Raw genomic sequence first — 26169 nt, 5'->3', positions numbered from 1 at the left:
TACATGCTAAGCAAGTGTGGTCACTAAGCCCAGGCAGATGACCTATCTCACAGAGCTGCCAAAGCCAGTAGAAGTTGAATGGCTTTGATGTGGACACCACCCAGTTCAGTCCTATTATCACACTTTACTGCTATGCTATGGGGGGCTGGTCTGTTTTGGGCTGCATTGAAAGTGCAGCCAAAGGAAAAGTCCCCACCCTTGACTTTCAGGGTGCCAGGGGGATGCAAGGGGACAGGCATTGGTAAGAGGGTGTCCCCTGGATGTACCTGAAGAGGAATGAGGAATTGAAGCCACAAGGTTCAGGGCCATCAAAGGTTGCACAGAAAGTACTGCTTATGTCTGCACAGAGGTGAATGGTAGTCCTACTTTATTTCCAACATTAGGGCCAAACAGAGAAAAGGTTCAGAGCTATAACTGTAGGGAAGAGAGGTGGGCTAAATCACAAGCAGGCAAGCCAGACAATCTAGATTACCTTCTGAGGTGAGCAAATTGGAGAGCCTGGTGCTTGCAAGGGAGAGACCAAGTTGGGATAGTAGTTGGGACATTCTCAGGGAAGGAACCAGGACCATAAGATAAATGTCCTCTAGCTCATGCATGATAGGACCCTGCAGGGGAGGAGAACCCCCATCTTCATGCTGCCCCCAGTCCTTAATAAAGCAGTGGGGAGAAGTCTGGGCAGAGCAACAGGTAACACATGGCATCTGCCAGACACTTGCAGCAGGAATGGGTTTAGGGTGGAGGCAGCCACTTTGGACATGGGAATTCGCAGTTGCTGTAGACTTTGAGGGCCAGTTATTGGAGAAGTTTGACATAATTTGCAGGGAAGAGTCCAAAGTGACCACGACATTGTCCCCGCCACCAGCCCTCATCCACCATCTCAATGTCAGTGATGACGTCATCTGGATCAAAGGAAAGCTCGTCACTTCCCTCTGGGGAGGAAAAGGAGAGGGCATAGGATGGTTAGCTGGGAATCACTCCGTTATCTCATCCTACCCACCCTAAGCCTCAGGGAAGGAAATGGGCCTGGCCCTTCCCTTCAGGCTGAGCCAAGCCCAACCCTGGCTCAGGATCCACCCTACCCTTTATCAGAGCCTCCGGGCACCCAGATGCTCCAGACCCTCCAAGCTTACCTCCTTGGTAATCATATAGGGCTACAGCGGAGATCCCTGCAGCCCCAGCCTGGTTGTCCAATGATCCTGCATGACGAGAAATAAACACGGTCTCACCCACATGGAGAAGGTGAACACAGATCCTGCTGGGAAATGTGGAAACTGCTCCTCTTCTTCTGGTCTCCTAGACCAAATCCAGGATATGCTTCTCTCCATTGCCACCACCACCACTCACCAGCCTGTGTGGAGGGAGCGGAAGGATCCTCAGGCTCCAGCACATCTTCATAGTCCCCTTCGGCCTCCTCATCATGCCTGACTATCTCTTCAACATCCTCATAGTCATTTTCAGGCTCGGGCTCAGGCTCAAGTGCAGGCTCTATTTCATACACTGGCTCTTCCTCTACTTGGAAGGCCTCTGGAGTCCTAGGGGGAAGAGCTGGGGGCTCCTCGTTGTCCTGAAAAGAGACAGAGTAGAGCAAGTGACTCCCACTCAACAGGAGAATGAGGAGGCTCTGTGGGTAACTGCTAGGACCCCGTGACCTTTACAGTGCTACTGATTATGCCCTCCCCTGAGAGCCTCCCCTCACGAACAAAGTCCTGCACTCATCCCATCTGCATTCCCAGCCTCTCCCACACCAACCTCAAAACACCTAACTGCAGTCGACGGGAGAAAGGTTTAAAAGTATGAGTGGGGTGGGAGGTAAGTCAGAGTCCTTGAAAGAACAGGAAAACATGGAAACTAAAGAATTTTGGAATGAGGCTGAGAAAATCAGCTGTTCTACTTTGTCTAGGGTGGAGAAGAGTTTTCTAGAATGCAAGACTTTCAGGGATAAGACCATAATAGTCCCAGGAAAACTAGCATGGATGCTTACCCTACACCTTCCTAAGACATGAGGACTACAGTAGCAGGCAGAGAAGTTTTAGGGTTTGCTTACCTCTAGGGGATCCTGCCTCATGGGCAGGGAGGGCACTGGGCAATCCCTGATGGTTCTCACAGGCTCAGGCTGTGGTGGTGGGTGGCTCTGTGCTGGAGGCCAGGCCTGTGGAGAATAAAGTATCTTTCTAGCAAGCACTCACTGTCTTCACTCTTACACTTAGGAGGAAAACTCTTTTGTTCTCTGCCTATCCAGATGGAATTCATCCCTCAAGATCACCTCCAACCTGAAGTTACAGCTCATTCCTCAGTTCCTGCAGCCTCAGAGGCTGGTGACCTGCCTTCAGTTGTGCTATATAAATCCTGTTGGTTTTTTTTCCTGACAGTATAGGATATGAGATCAATTACCCAGTCAGAATGAATCTTCCTGAAGACAGGTACAGCACACTGTTTGCCACAGGACAAGCCTTTGCCTTATTTTCTGCCAATGACTTGAACCCCTTAGAGCTGAGCAAGGGATCCTGGGTACTGATGCTGGAGACCAAGTACTTACCTCTGAGGAGATTTTCTTAGGCGGTGGGGCTGGCACTGCTGGCTCTTCCACAGGTGCTGCTGGCTGCTGAACTACCTGGCTCATCTTCACCACAGCCTTTCGCTCCTGTTGTTGTCTGGCCATCTGTTGTGCCTTCTCCTCTTCCTCCAGCTTCCTCTTCTCCTCAGCCATGGACTCAAACTTTGCCTTCAGCCCTCGGGCACCACTGGAAGCTGCAGATGTAGGCAAGTTAGAGTTGTCTTGGAGTAGGAGTGTCTGAAGAAAGAGTAGGGAGGTCTGAAGGAAGAAGAATCAGTCAATAACCAGGAAGAGAGAAGTGGGGTGAGGACTCCTGGAGGCAAAGGTAAAGAGGTAGTGATGGAGGAGCATGGGAGGACGCTTTGGCCCTGAGGCTCAGGTGGTTTCCACTTGACCAGTCTGTGTGACTTCAAACTGTTGTCTTTCCTAAATTATAAGCCATGGTGCCCTAACCAGCATTCTTTCCTGCCCACCTTCCTTAAATCTGTATCTCCTCTAACCACCAGCATCCTCTGCCCCTCCCCTAGTTCCAACCTCATCTGTCTTTCCCAAGTAGTTTTCTTTCCCTCTGTCCTTGTGACTTTTGCTCCCATTTTGTTTCTCAACACTCCTCCATTCTCTGTCCACTTGGTCTGGTTTTTCTAGGAGATGGAATCTGGGAATATGAGTATGGAGATCAAGTTAGTCTCAGCTAACCTAAGTCTCAGGAGAAAGGAAGGGCGAGGAGGCTGACGGTCACAGAGAGAGGGAATCAGAAAGGCTTACCCGCTTCTATGGGTGTTGTCTTCTGATAAGCTGTGGTTGGGGCCTCCATCTCATTGAAGCCAACAGCACTCTGCAGGTAAGAGAACAGTAAGTTATGTGTGGTGTGGAAGCGGAACAGGAGTGGGTGTGACCTGGAAGGCAATACTGGATGTTGAGGCCACTGTAGGAGACATGACTTGAATATTTGCTGCTCAACAGTAGTACAGGTTCTCCAAGTTTGCTTTGTAACAGAGAAGGGTAAAGATATTCTCACCTGATAGGTTCAGTCCTCCTTTCTAAAAGCTCAGCAAACTTAGAATCTCATGTCTCCAAGCCCAGCTGCCTACAATGTCACAGAAGCCCTAGCTAATGGGGGAGGAGCAGCTAACGCATAAGACAAAAATTTCATGGGGTAGAAAGAGATTAAAGACCATATCAAACAATGCCAAGCAATCCAGGAAACTGCACATCTGACATCACCTTTTGCTGGCATTTATCTCTCCTCTGTGCCTCTCCTTGCTGCCCTACACTCTTCTCAGTTAAAGCTCAGGCTGTGGAATTCAGGTCCATTAGATATGGAAGGCAGTCAATGGGAATGTAGGGCTCCAGTGGGCTAGGCTGAGGGTGAGCAGCACACTGCCTCACCTTCCCCAGCACTGCCTCTCACTGTTGTCTGTGTGCTTCCCTGAAAGTTGGGAAGACTTCTTGAGACACAGATGTTCTGGTGCTTTACCTTATCCACTCGGTCCTTCTGGATCCCATACTGGCCGCCAAAGCCTTTGGCATAATCTACAGGAAAGAAAGTTTTGAGAGTCACACAGGAGGTTAAAATACTGGGAATGGGTGGAAGGAGAGAGCAGTAAGAAAAAAAAAGACTGGAAGACAGGAATGTGGAGGACAGAGATATGGGAAGAAGTGATTATCAGAAGATAGAGGCACAGGTGGAAAGAGAAGAAAAAGGATGGGAAGAAGAAAAGTAAAAGAGCAGACAAGAAAAATGGAGGGAGAAAAACACAAAAGGAGACAAGTGAGACAAGGAGAAAGAAGTAAATATACAGTCCTACAGATAACCTACTACAATTATGGACTGCTGGGATATATTGGATTATTTTGCTGAATACACGCACCCACAATATTTAAATGGCAATGGAATAGCCTTCTCTGACAAAACTAAACAAAAAAAGGGGATACAAATGAAGGACCATTTTGTATCTGTGTATACAGAATAGTTAGGATAGATATACAGCTACTTTCTCTTAATTCAATGATTAGAAAGATGTGTGCTAATAGTATTTGGACAGGATATCATGTCTGCATCTTGTACTATGAATAACCACTACGAAGACAACAATATGCAATGTATTAATTATTGAAACTGTCCTATTAATCAGTTTTGAAACTGTCTCACTGCTATTTGTTTCTCAGTAAAATTAATTTTAAAAAAGAAATAAATGTAAAAGAAGAAATAGGAGAAGAAAAGACGGCCCTCCAGCCAATTCCTGTGTCCCTCTGTGAAGTGATGCCTGGGAGACTCAAGTCAAAGCACACCCCTTCCTCAGAGCCCTTCTCGGCCTCCTTCCTCTGCCTGCCTTTCTTCCTGCCACTGTCCCCCCTACCTGCCCCTTCCATCCCCTTCTGGACCCTGCTCAGCTTGCAGCAAGGAAGGAAGGAGTGCCCTTGGCGCCTCTGTGGCCTCCCTCCTCCCAACCCCACTCACCTTTCTGGGACTCGTGTTTCTCCGTCTCTCCCTTGTAGTCATATCCCAGCGCAGCTTTGTCCCTTTTATCCTTCTCCACTCCATAACGGCCACCAAAGCCCCGAGAGTAATCTAGTTAAAGGGGCAGTCATGAGAGCCCACCCTCAGGCAGCCACCCTCAGCCCACAGGAAGGTGCTGGAGAACAGAGGAGTCAGGAGGCAGAGTGACAGGGGTCTGGGGAGAGCAGGCCCCAGACATGGGCCTGCTTCATTGAAAACTGCTCCCTCACTTCCTCTCTTCCCTGCCTCCTCCATATCTGGAGAGGACCATTTCAGCACCCCTTCCCACCTCTCTTCAAGGGAGAGACAAGTACAGAAAGTGTTGGAAGAGAGCAGACAGAAAAGGACAGGTGTATATACATATATGAAATATGCCTTTCCTCTACTCTGATATAAAGAGAGAGATGTTAGCTAAAACGTATACCTTTTTAAATAGTGAAACTCAAAAAAATAAAAGAAAATCTCGACTCCAGAAAGATCGAGACCAGGCAAGCTATGTGTGTGGGTAACTGTAAGGAAACACTACAGGGAATGTGAGAGGGCTTTAAACTCCAAATTGAATGAATAGGGATTATGATCCTAAGTCTGGGTTTCTAATTTCTGTACACTAATGCGCGAGGCAGGGCAGTGGGGAGCTAGGAACGAGACTCTGCCCAGTCCTGTGAAAGAGCTCTAGAGAAGTAGTTCCTCATCCAGGAAATGGCGAAGGGGCTGGCAGCTTGTCCAACATTTGATAGGGGAAAATTTAATTGTGAGATCTGGCAACTTCAGGCGCTATACCTTATAGAAGTTGACATATAAGTAGTTTATGCCAATAAATTAAACAACATAGGTAAAATGGACAGAGTTCTTGAAAAGTAAAATATGCTAATGAGCTTACTTAAGAGAAAGCAAAGTCCAGATAGACTTTATGTATTTTAAATATTGTTCTCAATAAAGAAAAAAATGGAGCATCACTATTAACAGCACTAGATCCAGGCCATGAGTAGAAGCCAAATTTCTTTACAGTAGACACACATCCAACTCAACATCTATGAAATTCCCATGAAACAAATATCCCTGTCTCCACTGAAATAAGTTCACAAGCAAAAATGAGAAAACAAGTAACTACAAAGGAAAGCAGGTTAATCAAACAGAATTAGCCCCCAAGAAGTGCAAATGGTATAATAGTTGAAATAAACTATAAAATGGGTATGCTTAAAACAATTAAGAGCTTAAAGAAGGTAAAATGTCTTATTATGAAAACAATAAGACCTTATGGAAAAAGAACAGATTTACAATAGAACCAAAGTGAAACTTAAAGAAATGAAAATACCCAAAACTTAAAATTTTCACAAGAAATTTAACAATACTTAGCCATATCTGGTGGGGGGGATAGTGAAGTTATCATAGGCCTGAAAGAATTGCCCAAAGCACAGCGCAAGAGGTAAAGAGATGAAAATAAAGCAGAGAAATTAAGAGCTATTGAGAAGCAAATGCAAAGATCTAATATGCATCTAACGAGAGTTCCAGGACAAGGAATGAAGCCTGAGAGAGGAGGGACTATTCAAAGAGAAAATGCCTGAGAACTCTCCACAATGAAGCTCCTGCCTGATACAGGAGAGGAGTAATAGGTCTCTAATTGAATAATAGAATTAAAAAAAAAAAACTTAAACATATATCAGAGACCAAACAAAAATCTTTAAAAGTTTTTGAAAAGGCAGAGACAAGTTACGTTATCTACAAAGAAAGATGATTAGCTCAGCACAATCGAGATGCCAGAGAAATGAAATATTTTCAAAGTGATAAAGGGAAAATAATGTTACAGAATGGTTCAAGGTAAAGAATTAACAAATTATATATTTTAGCAAGAAGAAAATGGAAAAAGCGAAGGGGAAACAATAAAGTGAAGTAGGAACCTAATTTTTCATCAGTTTAAATAAGCATTCACTATGTAATAATAATTGAGGGACAGCTTAAAAATGTGATATAACCAATATATCAGACAGCAACAACACAGAACACAGAAAGAATATGTGGTAGGAAAAAAATGCAGTTAAAATATTTTACATCTCCTGTATCATTCAGGAAGAACCACTGATTAGCTTTAAATTTAAATCAGAGATACATGTTAAACTTTAAGGGTAACCTAGGGGGCCAGGGAGATAGCTCAGTAGACTAAGTGCTTCCCTGGCAAGCACAAGGGCCTGAGTTCAATCCCTGGTTCTGCCAAAAATAAATAGATAAATAAATAAATAAGAGTAACCTAGAATAAAAGTGCCTTATTTTTTAATTAAACTTTACCAGTCTCATAGAAAGCAATAAAGGAGAAAGAAAAAAGCAAGCACAACTGGAAATGAGGAGTAAATAAAATAGTAGGGGCTGAGCAGGGGAACCCAGGGAAGCTGAGGGAGGCTGCTGGAAGGTGAGGTCTTAGCAGGGCAGTGGCCAGGGGCCGGCGAGGCTGAAGAACACATCCTTGCCTTTCTGAGATGCGTGCTTCTCTACTTCTCCTTTGTAATCAAAGCCCACTGCTGACTACAGAGAAGAGGACAGAGAACGGGTTAGAGTCAGAGCTGACGGCCCTCTCCCCCATGTTCCCTTCCTCCCAGCTCAGCCCCAGGTAGTGCACAGGAGCTCAGGGGCAGGTCTGGGCTTATGTAGAAACAGAGTCAGGGTGGCTTGTGTCAGGCAGTGGGCTACAGAGCATTGAGCCCAGGCCGTTGGTACAGACAATTCTAGACAAGAACTCCACCTCCTCGTTCATAGTTGTGTAGCAGCATCTTCATGGGTTCACTAGCAAGGAGGCTCTAAGAGAGTCTAGGATTTTGCATGTTGGAAGCTAAGCAGTATTGTTTCTTGATTTACATGACAACTGTTTAGATGATTTAGTTGGTAGCATTCTATCGTTGCCTTTGAAATTATTTTCTGCATTTTCCTTTCCTAGTAGCATGTTTTCAACTTTCTGGGTTTGATTTCCAAACAATTAACTTCTCGCACTTTGCTTTACGGATTCAGTATCAGCAAATTAGCAAAGGCTGGTAAATGACAAAGAAAAAGAAAAAGAAACCCTCAGCCAACTGTGAGGGAGATGTTCTTTCTCATTGTGCAACTGTGGAAGAAAGGACATCAGGCTGTACCATGAAATATGAATTCAGAGTCTGATTTAGTAACTGCGGAACTGTGGGTATCAGCGAACCTAATCTTATCATGGTCCTGTAATCACACTGCACTATATTTTCTCCTTAAGACACTCTTGTACAAAGGAGTCTATAATCACCTGGACTTTAGACATTGATGCTAAATCCTATGAAAAGTAACTCTTACCTTCCAAAAATTTGTAATCCTAATTGCTTACTTGATATTTTGCTTCCATGCCACTAATATTTAAACTGACCTCTGTGTTTCCCTAGAAAGCATAAACATTTATTTATAAGGTTTTGATATAAGGGAAAGAAGAAGAATTTTGGAAATTCTGTCTTCTTGCTTTGTGTGTACAGATATGATAATGAACCAATAAATTGCAGAAAGACTTATTCAAACAAAGTTTGAAGCCATTTGCCTTTCTTTCTTCCTATTTTGTAGGCTGGAGATGGAGCCCAAGGTCTCACCTGTGCTAGGCAAATGCCTTCCTGCTGAGCTGCATGCCCAGTCTGTGCCCTCCTTTAAACCAATGCCTTCAGTTCAGCATGTTGCCTTCAATGTTCGCACCAGGGAACTTGCTGAGAAAAATCACAGGAACCATCCTTGGGATGGTGCCTGACTCCAACATCCACTGTCTTTTACCCCAAAATGTGTGCCTACTTCTCCTCAAGGGTGGGTCTTGTTAAATCCCACAGGGTTGAAGGAGGTTGTCACTTACTTTATCGGCTCTGTCCCTCTCAACTCCGTATTTTCCCCCAAAGCCTTTGGCGGCATCCGTCTGTGAAGAGTGTTTCTCTACTTCTGCGACATACTCATGGCCCACAGCACTCTGAGAAAAAGCAAGAAGGGAGTGAGGCAAGAGGCAAAGCCAGCCTCGGAGAAAATATATACAGAAATACGTGGGATGTTAGCAGGAAATGTTATTAGCATACAAAGAAAAAATGCCATTCTGAGTAAGGTCTGTAGCCCTGGCGATGGTGCCAAGTCATGTGTGACAGGACAGCATGGTGATGTTTTCTGTAGCCCTGCACATCCCTACTTCTTCTCCAGTGCCACTAGGGAGCCACCATTCAGAGATGCCCAGAGGACGGGTGGGACCACAGGAAATAAAAGAGCAGGTAGGCTGAACAAAAACAGACCTAAAACAAGGCCACCAAAAAGAGATGAGCGATTTGATGGAGATCTAAAGGCACTGACTGGATGGAGACCATGACTGCAGAGAATTTCACTAACACAGCTGTGATTTGTTCCAGCTCTTTGCTTGTGTATGGCTATCAAAGTTTAGAGGTGAATTCTGAACTTTTCTTCAACATATAATGGGATATATATATGCAAAACAATCACTAAAAACACAATAAACAAACAAGCAAGCAAAGTAGCATCATAGATGCGATACATTTTAAAAAGCATCAAATGACTCTAAAGGCCTCCACCTCCACCTCCACCTCTCCAGTTAGTGTTCCTAAGACTGCAGAGGGCCAGCAGCTCTGAGATCTTGACTCCATTTTCTGTCATCTACATCTTATGCACTGAGATTTAAAAAAAAAAATTGATACAAATAACATGTAGATACTCTATTTTAAATCCCAAATGAATACTGTACTTTTGACAAGCTCTAAGCCAAAAACCAACAAATGAGTGAGTTTATCATTTATTCATTTATCTTTTTAAGCAAATCTCTCCCTTCCAACTTACCTTGTCCATTCGATCTCTTTCCACTCCAAAGCGCCCTCCATAGCCATGGGATGCTTTGGGCCCTGATTCCATCTCTTTCTTCTTGAGAACATCATGTTCCTCAGACACTTTGCTCCTCAGCTGGTGGATGCTAGAAGGAACCACACGATGAGCTCTGGCACAGGAAGGCCAAGGAAGTAACTCTTCCAGAGAGACAGGTAGATTTAGGTCTGTTTGCTTTTTCATATCCATGACCTGAGTTCTCACAGTGTACTGGTTCTGGTTCTGGAAGCCAAGCTCAGTATGATCTGTATATGATGGCTTGATTGAAATTCTCCAGGAGCCACTAGTACTTCCTCTAGTTTATTAATTTGCTCACTATCATAATCCATGTGCTCAGGTATTAGAGTACACAGATGCCTAGATTGTAATAACTGGGAAGTTATCTTTCTCTCTAAATGGACCTTTCTTCTATCAGTTTGGTGATTGATTCAAGAAGCATAAAAATATTCAGGTACACTTAGGCCCACACATTCTAGTCTAAGCAGTCTACTCCAGAGAAATAATTTTAAATAAACATAGCAGAACTTAATGTTTAATCATGCATTAAAACTGTATATAGTAACAGAAAGCAAGAAAAAAATAAATGGCAAATAACTGGAAAATAATTTAGAAATGGAAATATCACCCTTTATCACATATTAGAAGTCATTAAAGTGATGAGTATAAAAATGTGGCATTGGAGAAATGTATTTATGCATAAATATTTGTAGCTTATAAAAATCAAAAATTAACATCTTGAGCTCATCCACCCCAAGCCCAATAATTTCTGAGGAGCTAATAAAAAAACCTAACTATAAGTTCACAAAGCATTAACTGTTATAACTGCTGAAAGCCCAAATAACTTTCATTTGGGACACTGCTCTATAAGAGTAGGAAAACCAAAGGAGGTGCCCTTCCTTCACATTCCCTTCCTTCTTTACCTCATAGGTGATTGCAGGATGGAAGAGAGGAGAGAGACACCTCTGCCAGTGTGTTTGGCCTGAGAATGGGAAGCCACAGCTCAGTACCAGCACCATTAAGTGACAGGGATACCCTCTCGGGATAACCTCATACTAGGACCCCTGGGATTCTTCAAAACACTTGAGCAAAAGCATGTTGAGTAAGAAACTTGGCTTTCTGCAAAGAGCAGGGCAGGTTTGCTGGGATCGCACTAGCTCAGTACAAACAGACCCTTTGGTTACAGACAGGGAGGGCATCTCAGTGGAAATTGTCTTCTTTGTGGAAGAACAGATCCATCTGGTGGCCTTGTGGAACAGTCCCACCAAAGGCCTTTTAAAAGCCTTCTCAGCTTTAGCCACAGTTAATTTTAGAAAGCTGGCTCTGAGTCAGGTGAAATCAATCTAAGTACTGGCAGAACCTCGTGTTCCCACCTCTCCTCTAAACCCTCTGGCAGCAGAGATCCTATACTGTAATTCAACAGAACCAACACTTCAGAACTGGCTGTGTTGGAAAAGCTGTCAGTTCCAAGAACATGCAAATGACTGTCCGAGGCTGTCTGGCCAAAGTGCTCAGATGAGGGATAAAGAAAAGGGGGTGAAAGTTGCTGTGGACTGAGAAAAACTTCTAAGGTTTTAATGGCTTCAGTGATTTTTTAAATTAAATAAATTTTTATTTAAGGAATTTTCCGTGTAATTCCTTTAACACTCATTCAGGTCACATTAATGAAGTTCTTTGCCTTCAAGATAACCCTTTTTAAAAGAAGCTGCTTAATCCAGTCATCCTATCATAATTCTTTCTATCTCCACTTGAGTTAGGCACAATGACAGCTTCAAAACTCCTGGCATCTTAGGTTCATATCTCTTCCAGCAACGTAATTTAGGAGAATTTAGGGGATATGCATTGCCTTGCTCTGATGCCTTCTCTAACCATGTGTCAATTCATATTCATTTCCTAAGATATCTCACTGAGAAGCAGTACAGATATCTAAAATTTTAAAAATTATTAAGTCTTCCATATTTTTTTCCATCTTATAGTCCCTTATCTCAGGCCTAAGAAATAGACCTGTAAGCAAAAAGTCCCCACAGAGTTACTGTATGAGGCTTTTCCAACAACGTGCAGCCACAGCTCAGTAATTGTTAAATGGCTGCTATAATTGAAGCAAGTTTGTAAAGAGGACTAGAAAAATGATATTCAGAAATAGCCACCTGATAGATGACAAAAAGTGTAGTACAAAGATGGTGCCAAGAACTAATATCATTTAAACGAAAACGTTGTAGCCAAAGGAAATTGATTTTTTAGCAACTTCTTCAGGATGTAGAACATAATCTGTTCTGAATGAATCTTAAAGTACCATTTCTTTACTTGACGAATATTGACTAGGTGACTTTTGAGTGTGCAGCATTTTTTGGCTCTCAGGACACAAAGGTGACCAAGACATGGAGATAATGGTCAGGTAGAAGAAATAGTGAGAAACCAAAAAGTTACAAATCTATGTATTGAATACCATACCTATGATTTCAGTATCTGTTTTAAGTTTTCAAATATGTTGTATTAATAAAACAATGCAGTCTATGGAAAACAACAAAATCCAGAACCTCAGAGCAGAAGAGAAAGAACAAACCTTTGCGGTTTTGTTGCAAAATTAAAAGGACAAAGGTGAGTGACGCTGACTACAAGGTCTTTACAGATGACATGATCATGTATTTGGAAAGTGGATCGACAAAAGGGAAGCGAAAACTATTAGGGACATTTGGCAGAGACAGGATACCAAGTCACTGTATCAACATGCATTGTACTTCTACATTCTAGTTGTGGACAATTGGAAATCAAAACTTAATAAATATCAGTTATAATCATATGAAATGTTTGGGGGTGAATATAACAAAATTTGCAATGACCGAATACTGGAAAATATTTATGAAAAAAGTTTAAGACAACCTAAAACAGATGGTGAGACAAGCTAGACTCATGAATTAGAACAGTCAGTATTATTAGTAAGAGGCTAATTCTCCCCCAAGATAACCTATGCCTATAATGTAACCCCAATCAAAATCCCAGTAGGCATTTTATAGCAATTGACTAGTTTATTCTAAAATGTATATGGAAGTATAACCCACTGGAGTATTGACAAGTTTTACTTATATTTTAAAAAGAAGTATGCAATGAGAGGATGATTTGATTTCATGACTTATAAAGCTGGAATAATCACTGCAAGTCCAAATGCTGTCAGGGCAGACACATAGCTCGATGACACAGAGTGGAGTCCAGAAGCAGACCCACAGTGATGTGGTGAAAGAGCCCAGCTAAGTCAAAGGAAAAAGATAGGCTTTTAATGGTGCTGGACAACTAGATACCCATATGTGGGAAAAAAGGAAACTTGGTCTTGGTCTTACAAAACTTAACTTGACATTTGATCATAGAATTAAATGTAAAAGCTAATAATATAAATCATAAAAAATGTAGAAGAAAATATTCACAACTCTGGGATAGATAAGCATTGCTTTTTTAAAAATGTATTTAATACAGGGTCGACAGGGTCTTACTACACAGATAAGACTCAGTGTTCCTCCTGTTTTCAGCCTCCCAAGCACTGGGATTATAGACATGTGCCACTACGCCCAGTCTCAGTCACTGTTTCATTGTGCCCCGGGGACAGGGCCAGCACAACACGCAGGGGATTGAACCCCTGTCCTTGCATCTGCCTAAGCAGGCTTTTTAATCCGCTGAGCCATCTGGCCAGCCCAAGAATTTCTGAGGTACACTAACAATAAACATTTTTTGGTAAGTTACACTTCCTCAGAATTAAATCTGCTCTACCAACAATGCCATAATGAAATGAAAGGCAAATTACAATTTGGTAGAAAGTATTTGTAAAAGACATGAATGGCACAAGATAAGATACTCAATAAAGTTATTCCCAGAAAAAATACAAATTAAAATCACTACATATCCATAAAAGTAGTCAAAATTAAGACTGCTGATAAAGATGTGGAGCTGCTGAGACCCATGTATGTGTTAAGTAGGAATAAAAACTGGTAAATATCTTCCAGAAAATAGCTGGGAAGTTTCTCAAGAAGTTAAGTACACACTTACTATATGGCTCAGTGATTCTATTCCTAAATATTTCCCAAGAGAAGTAAAAACATATATCAACAAGATAATTTGTTCCATATTGTTCATGGTACCTTTGTAATAGATTTGAACATCTAGCAACAAGGTAATGTCTAGAACGGTGGTATTTCTGTACAATGGGATAATGACAATAAAAAGAAACAAAACACAGATATATACAACACCATTCCTGGATCTCAAAAATGCTATACTGAAAAGAGTAAAATCTGCATTATTTCACTTACACTGTATATGACATTCCAAGACAGAAAAGATAACCCTATATTGATAAAAAGCAGATCAATGTTTACCTCTAGGCAAAGATGGAGAAGAGTGGCATTGAATACAAAGAGGCAGAAGAAAAAATTTTCATGATAACAGAAATACTCTATATCTTGAATATAATATATATATATATTATATTCTCCCAAATATGAATATATATCCAAAATTTTCCAATCTGGCTGGGCGTGGTCATGCATGCCTATAACTCCAGAACTTGGGAGGCTGAAGGCAGGAGGATCACTGAGTTCAAGGCCAGCCTGAGTTACGTAGTAAGACTCTTTCCCAAAAATAAAAGAACATTCACCAAACTATGTCCTTATAATTATTATACTCATTAAGATTGATTTTTAAAATAATAAAATAAAGAAAACAAATGTTTTCATATTTTAAAATAAAACATTAAATGTTATAATGTAGATTTTAGGCATTCTTAGAGAGGTTCATACTTATGAACATAATTATAGAACATTAATTAAGGCCAATCTAAAAGTCACTTATTCTAAATGGCAATAATTAAAGGCAATAATTCATAGGAATTTATATTGTATTTCAACAAGAGAATTATGAACATGACAATATTGTGTTTATTAGAGAGAAAATGGTATTATGTTTAGAATTCAGCTCATGGAGTCAAACTGAGCTGAATTTAAATTGTGTATTATTTGTGTCCTTGGACACAGTTAAATATCAATACATCTGTTCACTTTTCTATGAAACTGGGATGGTAGCATCATTTATGATACCTGGTGTTTTAGAAATACACTTAGTTTTGTGTGACACGTAGTAGCTCAGTAACTACTGGCCATTAGCCCTGTAGTTAGAGAGACATGACCCTTCAGATACCCTGGGGAGGTAAACATCCCTAGTCACATAGGTAAATATAGACAGAGTAGTGGAATAATTCCCTTAATGCTTTGGTCCCTTATATAGGAGAGCTGAGATCAGGGTTTTGATTTTCAAAAGTTTAATATTTTTCATTTGCACTTGGTATTCAATGTCAGGACACAAGAAAGTAGACAGTCATTGAGTCCTGAACCTATGGTTATCACTCAGTGATGATCTAACCTAAAAACCAGACAGGTTGCAGGAAACACTGAAAGCCCAGCCTGATAGTACTATTCAAAATGCCTACCCCTAGAAACAAGTCAGTTTTCTGGTCACACACCAGTACAACCAAGGACAGTTTGTACAAGATCTGTTACATAAAGCAGTAAAAAATGATCAGAGGATCAGTGTCTGATGAGGAAGTGATGGAACTCAGGGAAGGTTTTGCCAAAGTTGATATAGATGGCAACAGCTACATCAGCTGTAATGAGCTGAATGTTGTGTTCAAGGCTGCCTGCTTGCCTCTGCCTGTGTACAGAGTAAGAGAGATCATAGAAAATCTGATGGCTACAAACAATCTAGACAAAGATGGGAAGTTCAGTTTTGATGAATTTATCAAGGTCTTCCATGGCCTGAAAAGCACAGATGTTGCCAAGATGTTTAGAAAAGCAATCAATAAGAAAGAGGGCATTTGTGCAATTGGTGGAACCTCCGAATGGTCTAGTGTTGGCAACCAACATTCCTACTCAGAGGAAGAAAAGTATGCCTTTGTCAACTGGATAAACAAAGCCCTTGAAAATTATTCTGATTGTCAGCACATCATCCCAATGACTCCAAACACCGATGACCTCTTTAATCCGGTTGGAGACGGCATTGTTCTTCATAAGATGATCAACCTGTCAGTGCCAGATACAGTTGATGAAAGAACAGTCAACCAAAAAAAAAAAAAAAAACAAAAACTCACCCTTTCACCATTCAGGAAATTTGGCTCTGAATTCTGCTTCAGCTGTTGGTTGCCACATGGTTAACACAGAGGCTGAGGATCTGAAGGAGGGGAGGCCATATCTGGTCTTGGGACTTTTGTGCCAAGTCATCAAGATTGGATTGTTTGATGACATTGAACTAAGCAGAAATGAAGCTCTGACCGCTCTTTTGAGAGAAGGAGAGAGCCTGGAGGATTTAATGAAGCTCTCACCTGAAGAGCTCCTGCTGAGGTGGCCTAATTACCACTTGGAAACTGCAGGCTGCAACAAAATCAGCAACTTCAGCATGGACATCAAGGACTCAAAAGCTTATTACTACCTGCTTGAGCAGGTGGCCCCAAAAGGAGATGAAGACAATATCCCTGCTGTGGTTATTGATATGTCAGGACTAAGGGAGAAGGATGACATCCAGAGGACAGAATGCATGTTGCAGCAGGCAAAGAGACTGGGCTGCCGACAGTTTGTCACAGCCACAGATGTTGTCCGGGGAAACCCCAAGCTGAACCTGGCTTTCATTGCCAACCTCTTTGACAAATACTTGGCCCTGCACAAACCAGAGAACATTGACCGGGGACCTCTCAAAGATGAGACAAGAAAAGAACAGATGTTTAGGAACTGGATGAACTCACTGGACATTAACCTTCAAGTAAATCATTTGTACAGTGATTGATCAGATGCCCTAGTCACCTTCCAACTCTATGAAAAGATTAAAGTCCCTGTTGACTGGAACAGAGTTAACAAACCACCATACCCTAAGCTTGGGGACAATATGAAGAAGCTTGAGAATTATAATTATGATGTGGATCTGGGGAAGAATCAAGCTAAGTTTTACCTAGTCAGCATTGATGGGCAAGATTTCAATGAAGGAAACTGCACTCTGACATTGGCCTTGATCTGGCAACTAATTGGAAGGTACACACTGAATATACTCGAAGATGTCGGTGGTGGACAGAAGGTCAATGATGATATTATTGTCAACAAGGTTAATGAAACACTGAAGGAAGCAGAGAAAAGTTCATCTGTCTCTAGTGTCAAGGACCCAAGGATAAGAAGAAGTCTTCCTGTGCTGGATCTCATTGATGCCATCCATCCAGGCTCCATTACCTATGACCTTCTGAAGACAGAAAACCTGAGTGATGAAGAGAAACTCAACAATGCAAAATACACCATCTCTATGGCCAGAAAAATTGGAGCTACAGTGTATGCCCTTCCAGAAGACCTGGTTGAAGTGAACCCCAAAATGGTCATGGCAGTGTTTGCTTGCCTCATGGGGAAAGGGATGAAGAGGGCATTACACCCAGTGGGGCAGGCTAGCCTTCAACACACTCAGTCCTGAGGCCGTATATGGGATGCTCTCAGGATGGATGACGACCATTCAAGCCATTCCAAAGTTTGCAAGTTGGTGACATTATTCAGCACTCCAAGGGGTGCACATTCACCAAGTCCCTAGCCTCTCCTGAGATTAACAGAATTTACTTTTATTTTTGCAGAAGACCTCACCTCCTGTAAGTATTTGTTATTCTTATTTTTTTTCTTCTTTGAAAATCTAAGGGCTGGAGAGATGGCTCAGTGGTCTAAAGCACCTACTTAGAACAAGCTTAGCAAAAGCATCAGGGACCGCGGTTCAATCCCCCAGCACCACATGCCAGCCAGCCCTGCCCCCTGGTGGGCTGAGCTGGCCTCTCTCTCTCTCTCTCTCTCTCTCTCTCTCTCTCTCTCTCTCTCTCTCAAATAAATAAATAAAAATTAAAAAAAAAGAAAAGAAAATCTAAACAAAAATTTAAAAGGTTATTTTCCAGGAACTTTTTCTGCTTTTGCAGTTAGGATAGAAACTGCAGTGTTAATTTTTGACTTATTCTTTCACAGCGGTTGTATCTGGCTACCTTTTTTCTTTATTAAATGTAAGGACCAGAAAGAGGGGACCATGTGCCTGTCCTGCCACCTGTTCATTGAGATCAATAATTAATCTTTCACAATCCTCCTTCCACCATTTCTCCCAGTGCCTTGTCCCCCCGTGACTTTGCCCCGCTCCCTCTCAACACCTGCTCTGTGGCAAACCTTTCCCTGGGGTCCTCCTTGGCCACCTGGTAAATTCTGACAAGTCAGGCAGGCTGTTGAGGAGCCAGGAATTTCTGATGGCTATAGAAGTAAACTCAGCACCAGAGCCTTTCCTTAGAAACAATGTCCCAAATGTCATCAGTTTTTACTTTTTTGTCCATTAAGAAGTCCCCTCCCCCTTTTGTTGGAACTGAGGATTGAACTCAGGCCCTTGCACTTACCAAGCAAGCCCTTATTCTATTGAGCTGTCTTCCCAGCCCAAGAAGCCTCTTTAAAAAAAAAAAAATCTAGAATTTAGATTTAGACCTAGCACCTTGAATAACCTCAGCTAGATTAGGTACTCAGGAAGATGGCAAGGTGTGATGGAAAAGAAGGCCACTAAGAGGCAGTGTAGAGCTATCCCTAAGCATCTGTCCTTTGTGGTGCTGCCTGTCTGCATACTGTACTTTGTATTTAGCCCTGCTCGTTAGATGTAATTATTTATGGCTAAATATCTGGTGATATTTGGAAGCAGTCCTGCTCAGCTTTCATTTGCTCTTTGATTTAAGCATATCGCTGCCAGGGCCTGTGATCAATGTTTACCTTTTTTGGTACTGCAAAAGCATTTCACCACCCCTCTGCTTCAGGGGGTAGTACATGCCCATAGACAGCATTCCTCCCATCCCCACATACCGCTGGCCAGAAGTCAAGGGGAGAATGAATAGATCCTGGATAAGAACTGCCTTTGTTGCTTTAGGAAGAGCCAGTCACCTCAACATTTAAAGAATTTTAAGCAAAACTAGAAGAATGTACCAAAGGTTAAAAAAGCAACAGAGCTTTGGTAGCCAAAATTAGACTCCCTGTATCATGGTCAATGGGCTCTTTAATGCGGTATGTTCCCTAGGGATCCTATCTAATGGAACTTAGCCATTTTTTAAAGCAATTGCAATGCATCACCCAGGATCTGTTCCTTGGCAGTGGGCTCAGGAAGCTAATATATGTGGCTCCTTTCAGTTTATAACCAGCATTTCTGCATCTGAATGCAAAGGCATTAGCTTTGACTTTAGTCTGAACTTCATCTAGCCCTGGACGATTGTCTCGCATCTGCCTTCAGGAAAAAGAATGTTACTGCCTTAATGGAAAATGAAGATTAAAATAATGCTCAAAATATTTCCAAATAAAATGTTCCCAAGATTGGGGAAAAAAAAATGCCTCCTTCGACTGTTCTCTACAATGAAATGAGGGAAAAACTTGAGGTTACATGTGTTGAAACTTTTATGACAACTTGACATAATGATCTTACATCTGCTGAATCTAAAAATAAAAACCATGTACATATTTCCTATTCTTTTTCTTTCATTTATTTTTTCCAGAAATTTGATTTTACTTTATTTTTACAGAAGTATCAGTCTGGCAGATTTGAAAATGAACAAACACAAGTCCCTGTCCTTTCCCAGAGAGCTTTGTAAGTATTGTCAGAGAGTAATAAGTTTCTTTAGTCTTTTATCTTTATAAGGGAGGATGCCAAAGAAAATGAATGAGCAGGGGTGGAGAGAGGAAAGTAGAGAGAGGGACTACCCCCTGCCGCCTCAGGCATTTGGTTCTGTGTGCAGTGGCTGAGCAAGGGATATGTACTTGCTGCTCCACTTCTCCTCCCCTCCCTCTCATTTCCCCGCATGCCTACATCCCTTTCCCAGCCATGCAGTCTACACTACATTTATTCCGGACAGACCTAAAAAGAAACTGCACTGTGTGTTGAGGGGAAGGGTGCGTAGCAAGATCAGTGAGAATGTGTCACTTCCTTTTCCTGCTTCAAGCCAGCTCAGCTCGGCAACCACCATACCATCTTCTCTGACTTCCCTTTTTGCTTCAAGGGCCTTAGTGATTCCCATCCAACCATGAAGGTTGGCTTAGCCGACAGTAGCTAGAGAGAACCCAGGAGATTAGAGACTTAATACTGGACTACTCTCTTGAGATTGGATAGATAGATAGATAGATAGATAGATAGATAGATAGATAGGAGGATGAAAGACTTGTCAAAGGTGGTCTGGCCTGAAACCAGCCAAGATCAGGCTTCAGTAAATGGCAGGAGAATAAGATTTTGTGAAACTCCCTTCAACATTTATTCCAGTGACTACAGGTCCAGTTAGGTTTACAAAGAGCCATACAGGGTTACCACCTTATACAACCTTAGGGACACTAGTCAAAGTGATGTACAAGGGGAGGTTTGCCACAGGCTGGTCCATGTAAACACCATGTAGGAAGAAGAAAGACCCAGCATCTGTTTTCATGTTTGTATTAGCTTTTAGAAGGAAAGTCTAAACTAATCTATATTCACAGGAAAGGTAGATAACATCACTGAACAGCCAAGTGCTAAGCCTACAGGAGATAGTGACCTATAACATTTTATTGAGTTCTAATCTTGAATCTGAATCTGCAGGGTAGCTGTTCTAATTTCCATTGAGAACTAAGCTGAGTTGCAGAGTTTCTGCATCTATGTTCATGTAATTAGAAGTTGCTGTGAGTGAACCTAAATATATCTGATACAAAAACATAAACTCCTCTATGTGTTCATGGCAGGACACAGAAATCTTTTGAAAAATGTTCTACTGCTATGTACCATGCAAGAGGTGCTACTGGGAGAGAGTGTACAATGTACATCTTCATCCCAGCAGTTTCCAGGACTCTAGGCTGACTGGCCTTTCCTCAACAAAGGAAAAATGCCCTTAAAAAAAATCTATGAGCCTACAAATCAGTGAGTATCAAAACAACTTCTTAAGAGATTCCATTCTGTTTTGTTGTTATTGTTGTAGCTACCCCAAGTGCTTTCAAAATTGCTTGGTTATTTAAGAATAATTTTTATTATAGACATTTAATTCAAATCCATTATGCTTGATTAAGCAATCATGCACAGTACTGAATATTTTCAAACTGCACAAACATATGCCCAGCTTTGTTAGTGTGCTGCTTATGCCATGTGGCCATCCACTGATACTTTTTGTAAGGAGATTAAGCTATTGCTCTGTGTGTGTGTGTGTGTGTGTGTGTGTGCGCGCGCGCACGCATTAAAATGGAGCTTAAGACTGCATTCTTTTTGCCACTTAGTGTGTAGTTGTTGATTTTTTACTTTTTGTTCCTCTTGTTATACTATTTTTTTTTTTTTTGTGGCCAGCTCAGCCCGCTTTGGGGGTGGGGTTGATGTGACATATGGTGCTGGGAATAGAACTGCAGTCCCTGCACTTGCCTAAGCCCAGCTCTTGTTATACTATTTATTGTGTTTGTATTGCTACTATCATTTGACCTTCTCATAACACCCAAAGCAGTCGTGGTTAGGTGAGTTCAATAATCCATGGAAGAGAAGAGGCGATCTCAATCTAAATACACAACCCCACAGAAAATCCTACATAAGTTAGTGAGTTCCTCCTCTCTTTAGTACCAGAGGGCGTTTCTGGCAAGATAAACCCTGGGATACAATCCCTAAACATCACTGCTTATATAATTTTAATCATCAGATTTTCCGAATGTTATACATAATGTCTTTCAACTTCTACAAAGCAGCCAAGTACAAATTTGCATTTTAAATCATTTGGGCCAAGTGTGACAGCTGATATTGTCCCCTTTGCAGCATTTATTATGAGTTCTTCCCCATGACATTTTACTGGAAGTCACTCAACATTCTAAGCAGATATTTGTACTTGTGTGCAGAGACCAGTGGATGGTAGCTCGACATGGGACTGATAGACGGTAAGATAGGTAGGTGGACAGACACAGCCTTAGCATTTGAGCCACTTGCTCTCTGACGCTGTCATGACTGACTGAAGAAAGAGAGGCAGTTACTACGCATACTCCCGTGGGGAAACAACAGAGTTGTTAGCTATAAAAGACAGATAATGCAGTTAGAGGGTGAAGAGGAGGAAGACATGACATAGGAATACATAATAAACACATAGGGGCCCATGGAAACAAGCTTTAGAAAAAAAAAACAAAAAACAAAAAACAAACCCACAGGCATCAACCACCACTCTTTCTTCTTCCACATACTTTCCTCAGTCTCTGTTTTCTCTGTGTTCCTCAAATGCCCTGGCCCTAGTCCCTCTGACACCTACTTGATGTGCTCTGTGCGTCCAGAGCCTTCAATGGTCTTGGCTCCCCACCGTTGCTCCTTCTCAGAGATGTCATTCTACAAAAGACAGCACACAACAAGAAGTATGCCACACTGAGAGGGTGATATAACCAACAACCATGGCCTCTGTGTGCCCTGCATTGGGCAGAGTCTTTGCACTCTGATCCCATGTAAAAGTTGAACTGGTGAGTTCTGAAACCTCCATTACTACTCTGTATTCTCCACACTTTGCAACAAGATCACACACATGCAGCCTAAATCTCAGATCACACATGCTCCCTTTGGCACACATACACTAACACTGGAACCAAGCCTTAGATCACAGGCCCAAGGAGACCTAGATTCGTTTGCTGTCAACTTCAGGATAGCCTCTCATAGCATGTCAGTCACACTGCCAGATCCATCCACACTTGGTCCTCGCACCCTCAACACAGATACCATACATGTCCCAGCACGAGAGCTAACCGTCTCAGACTCATCTCTCCACAAGGGCTGTCTCAGCCCCAGCTGGTCCTTTTCTCAGACCCCTCACAGGGCACAGAGGGACCCAAATCCCCCCCCCCCCCCCGCAACTGTCCAAGAAAAGCTACTTCCAAACTTACCACAAAGTCAGGGTCTGTGTCCCAGTCATCTCCCGGTGTCTCCACGGAAACAGATACATCATGGCCCACCACAGACTTCCACATCTGAGGGTAACAGACGACAGCAGTCATAGGAGACAAAAAGAAAGAAGAAGAAAGGACAGGGTTGCTGAAGTCAATGACACAACAACCCAATGTTTCCTACCACTTTTTTCTTAGAAGATAGAAATGAGAAATAGCAGGTGGAAGTTTTAGAAAAGCATCAGAGGAGAAGGGGATGAGGCTGATGTAAGACATACATGACTGGGGCCCACCTGATCTGGAGAGAAGTGTTCATAGCTGTAGGTAAGACTGAATAACCTAGATGCTGAAGCTGTTGGCACTATTCAGTTGTATCCAGAGGTCAGTCAGGCAGTGGTTTGCTGTGGTAGCACCAGTGAGAGGTGCTGCAACAGCCAACAGAGTTTTAATGCCTTTTACTCAGATTTCTACATAGAAGACTTCTTTCATAGCCATAGAAATAAAAAGGGGTCCCACTCGTGACAAAGCAAACATCTCCTTCCTGTACATGACCTACTTCACTATATTGGGAATTTCCCCAACGCTCACTGGAAGTGCTGTCCCATTGCCACTCTGATACTGGCCACTGCAGATATGGGTGGTCATTGGAGACAACCAGCTGAAATTCCTACACTGAACAATAAGAAAACTTTTCTGATAATAAGTCAATTTAAAAAGCAGTTAAATTATATTTCTAAAAACAATAACTGGTTCCAAAAGAGCTGTAATACAGCCTTTATTTTAAACTTCAGGAGGTATTTGATATTTATCCATCAAATAAGCATTAAAGAAATGTTCAGAATATGAAAAAGTTCTCACACTGTTATTCTACTGAGGCTACCCCAGCCTTCCCTCTGGCCTTGCCACTTGGGCCTGGGAGCTGCCTAGCAGTTCTCTGTATCTCTGGGCTCCTGGATCTTAAAGTAAGGAGGTAACAAAGGACAATGTTCACTTGCTCAGCTGGCCTGGGTGCTAGCTGCTAACTCTGACCATCCCTCCCTGTTCAGACAGTTCCTCGCCCTGGAGGCCTACCCCTCTTCTCCGCTGTCTCCTAAAGGAGACCCTTTATGGCCAATCCTAGGGCTGTCCTGTCTCTACCTAGGCCCACAGTTTACTGTTTCTGTTTCTACTTGGAAAATCCATCCTCTTCTGCTCTGTTCGACTATTAGCTTGAAATCTAGCCCAAGGCAGAGTCAGAACAGATTGGCTAACAAGGTGCCAGAGGGCACAGTGAAGAAATGTGGACAGTCAGCCTAGCCCCAGAGCCACACCGCCTTCCTGCTGGAGCAAGCTATGGGTGAAGGGTGGGGACAGGTACACAAGACCTGTAATCCTGCATTCTTATCCTCCCTGATTCTCACATCCGTGCTTTAGGGCTGCTCTGCAACAAAAGGACCTCGCACAGAAAGTTTGAAAGGAGAAGTCTGAAGTATTCATGAGCAATAGGGAAGCAGTGGGGATGCAGTCTCATCTTTCCTGCTGCTCAGCCTCATTTTCCTATCAACCTCTTACCCTCATCCGTTTGTGAAATGAAGAAGAGCTCCTGACAAAAAGATAACTTAAAATATCTTTTGCCTACAGATCAAGGCAAGACGACAAGGCTGTGGTCCAGAAGTGAAAGCCTAGAGAGCTAGTGAGGCATGGTGCCCGGCTGCCAGGCATAAGGCTGACCTGCATTAGCAGCAAAGCGCAGAGGTGGGAGAGAGCTGGCAACGCCCGAGTTCTGTGACCAGGCCTCTGTGGACCATGGTAATGAAGTCCACACAGAGCATGTTTTTCCCCTGAAGGGGACCAGATGAGGTTATTCACATTAACTTTTAAAAATCTGGTAAATCATTGATTACTTCTGATTTTCTCAGTGGAAAATAAATGAAGGGGTTGGTCACCCTTGCTGATCTGTGAAGTAAGTCCTCCCCACTTCTAACACTTGGGTTTGGTGATCTTACACTCACGGAAGCCCAGCTTCACAATCCTGCCTGGCCTTGACCCCCACCGGCAGTGGTTCTCAGCATTGGTGTAGATAAGTGACTACTTCCTGCTCTCTTACACTTCCTAGTACATCTGCCTCCCTGCTAGACCCTACACTTCTCCTCAAGGGATGCCTCACTCCATCTCCTGTGGTTCTGTTCCAACTCAGTGTGGAGGGGCAGCAGCCCCTAAAGCAGACTGCAGGTTGTCTGAAGCCAGGAACACTTTGATGGAACTGTGGTCCTAGATGGCTTCTGAAGCCTGCCTTCTGGGGTCCTTCCCTTGTATCCATCCTCAGATGCTTGTTCTCCACAACCACTGTGCGCAGGCCTTCTGATCAGCAAAGCTTAAAAGCCTGCTCGCAATGGCCTTGCCCCTGCCCAAGGGCTAAGCGCCAAATCGGGTCCTCTTCTACCTCTGTGCTTCCCAAGTCTCCCACCATGCAAGTACCCACCTCCAGCCTGTGCGTTTGTTCTAAGCGCCCAGCTCCGCAAGTCCACACCCGGTAGCCTCTCTGCTGCTGCCACTTCACAGCAAGAAACTGAGTGGCTGCTTCAGTTCCGTATTCAGGTTTTCTGTCATTTCCTGCCACCCTGTCCTCACAGCAACTTCCTGAAGTTTGAGTCAGTTCCTTCTGCCTTAGGCACTTGAGTGAAAAGGGTTAAATGCTTTTGTCTTGGTCTTTTGCTAGGTTATGAGAGTAATGGAGCAGTCATAAAAAAATATTGTTCTCACTCTCAATTTGTAATTTTACCCAGAGAAACAAACAAGACTCAGAACATGCTGTAGGACAGGATTTGTTGTAAATAGGTGGGCATTTGCACTTGGGATATTTAAGGAATCAAGAGCATTTGGTATACATGAGCTTTAGTAATCAAGAAAAGTGTAGTGGGGAAAAAGTACATGTGGCTTTGGGGGGCAAGATTTTTTCAAAACAAACCCACCCGCACATTATCCACAGCAATTAAAAGTAAGGTTTACATATAGTTGATGTCCAAAAAAAGCACTGAGTCACTAGGGCCAAAGCAAGACTTGGAGAAAGATTCCCAGCTTGTTGGGGGGACTTGGGGAGTCTGAGCGCACTGGCAGAACTGGCTCCATGTGGAAGTGAAAAGTCTGAAAGAACTAGGGGCTGAGCTGGGGATGTATCTCAGCGGTGCAACACCTGCCTGGCAAGCTCAGGGCCCCCGAGTTGGATTCCTCATACCAAAAAGATGCAGATGCTTATCTGATGGATGGTCTTCGTGTATCCTGTGGACTTCTCATCAAGACTGACTGGCTCTCTCTGCTCTCCACAAGTCATACTTGCTCAGGTGACTTGTTTTGGCAGATGAGCTGGATCC

General features: G+C 42.7%; 1 protein-coding gene and 1 pseudogene across 1 annotated transcript; one reads left to right on the top strand and one right to left on the bottom strand.

Moving 5' to 3' along the window:
- Positions 1-350: 350 nt before the first annotated feature.
- Positions 351-25401, bottom strand: Hcls1 (hematopoietic cell-specific Lyn substrate 1). Its single transcript, XM_004642205.3, has 14 exons — positions 25281-25401; positions 22820-22903; positions 22201-22274; positions 9873-10002; positions 8896-9006; positions 7517-7571; positions 5016-5126; positions 4032-4087; positions 3320-3389; positions 2537-2748; positions 2045-2149; positions 1345-1564; positions 1131-1196; positions 351-929 (listed from the first exon to the last, which is right to left on the bottom strand). Exons 2-14 carry the CDS (start codon positions 22901-22903, stop codon positions 793-795), a joined length of 1431 nt encoding a protein of 476 aa, XP_004642262.1. The 5' UTR covers positions 25281-25401; the 3' UTR covers positions 351-792.
- On the top strand, positions 15437-17393 carry LOC105743670 (annotated as a pseudogene).
- Positions 25402-26169: the final 768 nt, after the last annotated feature.

Source organism: Octodon degus, unplaced genomic scaffold (assembly GCF_000260255.1).
Source record: "Octodon degus isolate 3935 unplaced genomic scaffold, OctDeg1.0 scaffold00147, whole genome shotgun sequence".
NCBI lineage: Eukaryota > Metazoa > Chordata > Mammalia > Rodentia > Octodontidae > Octodon > Octodon degus.
This window is presented reverse-complemented; position numbering and strand designations above follow the sequence as displayed.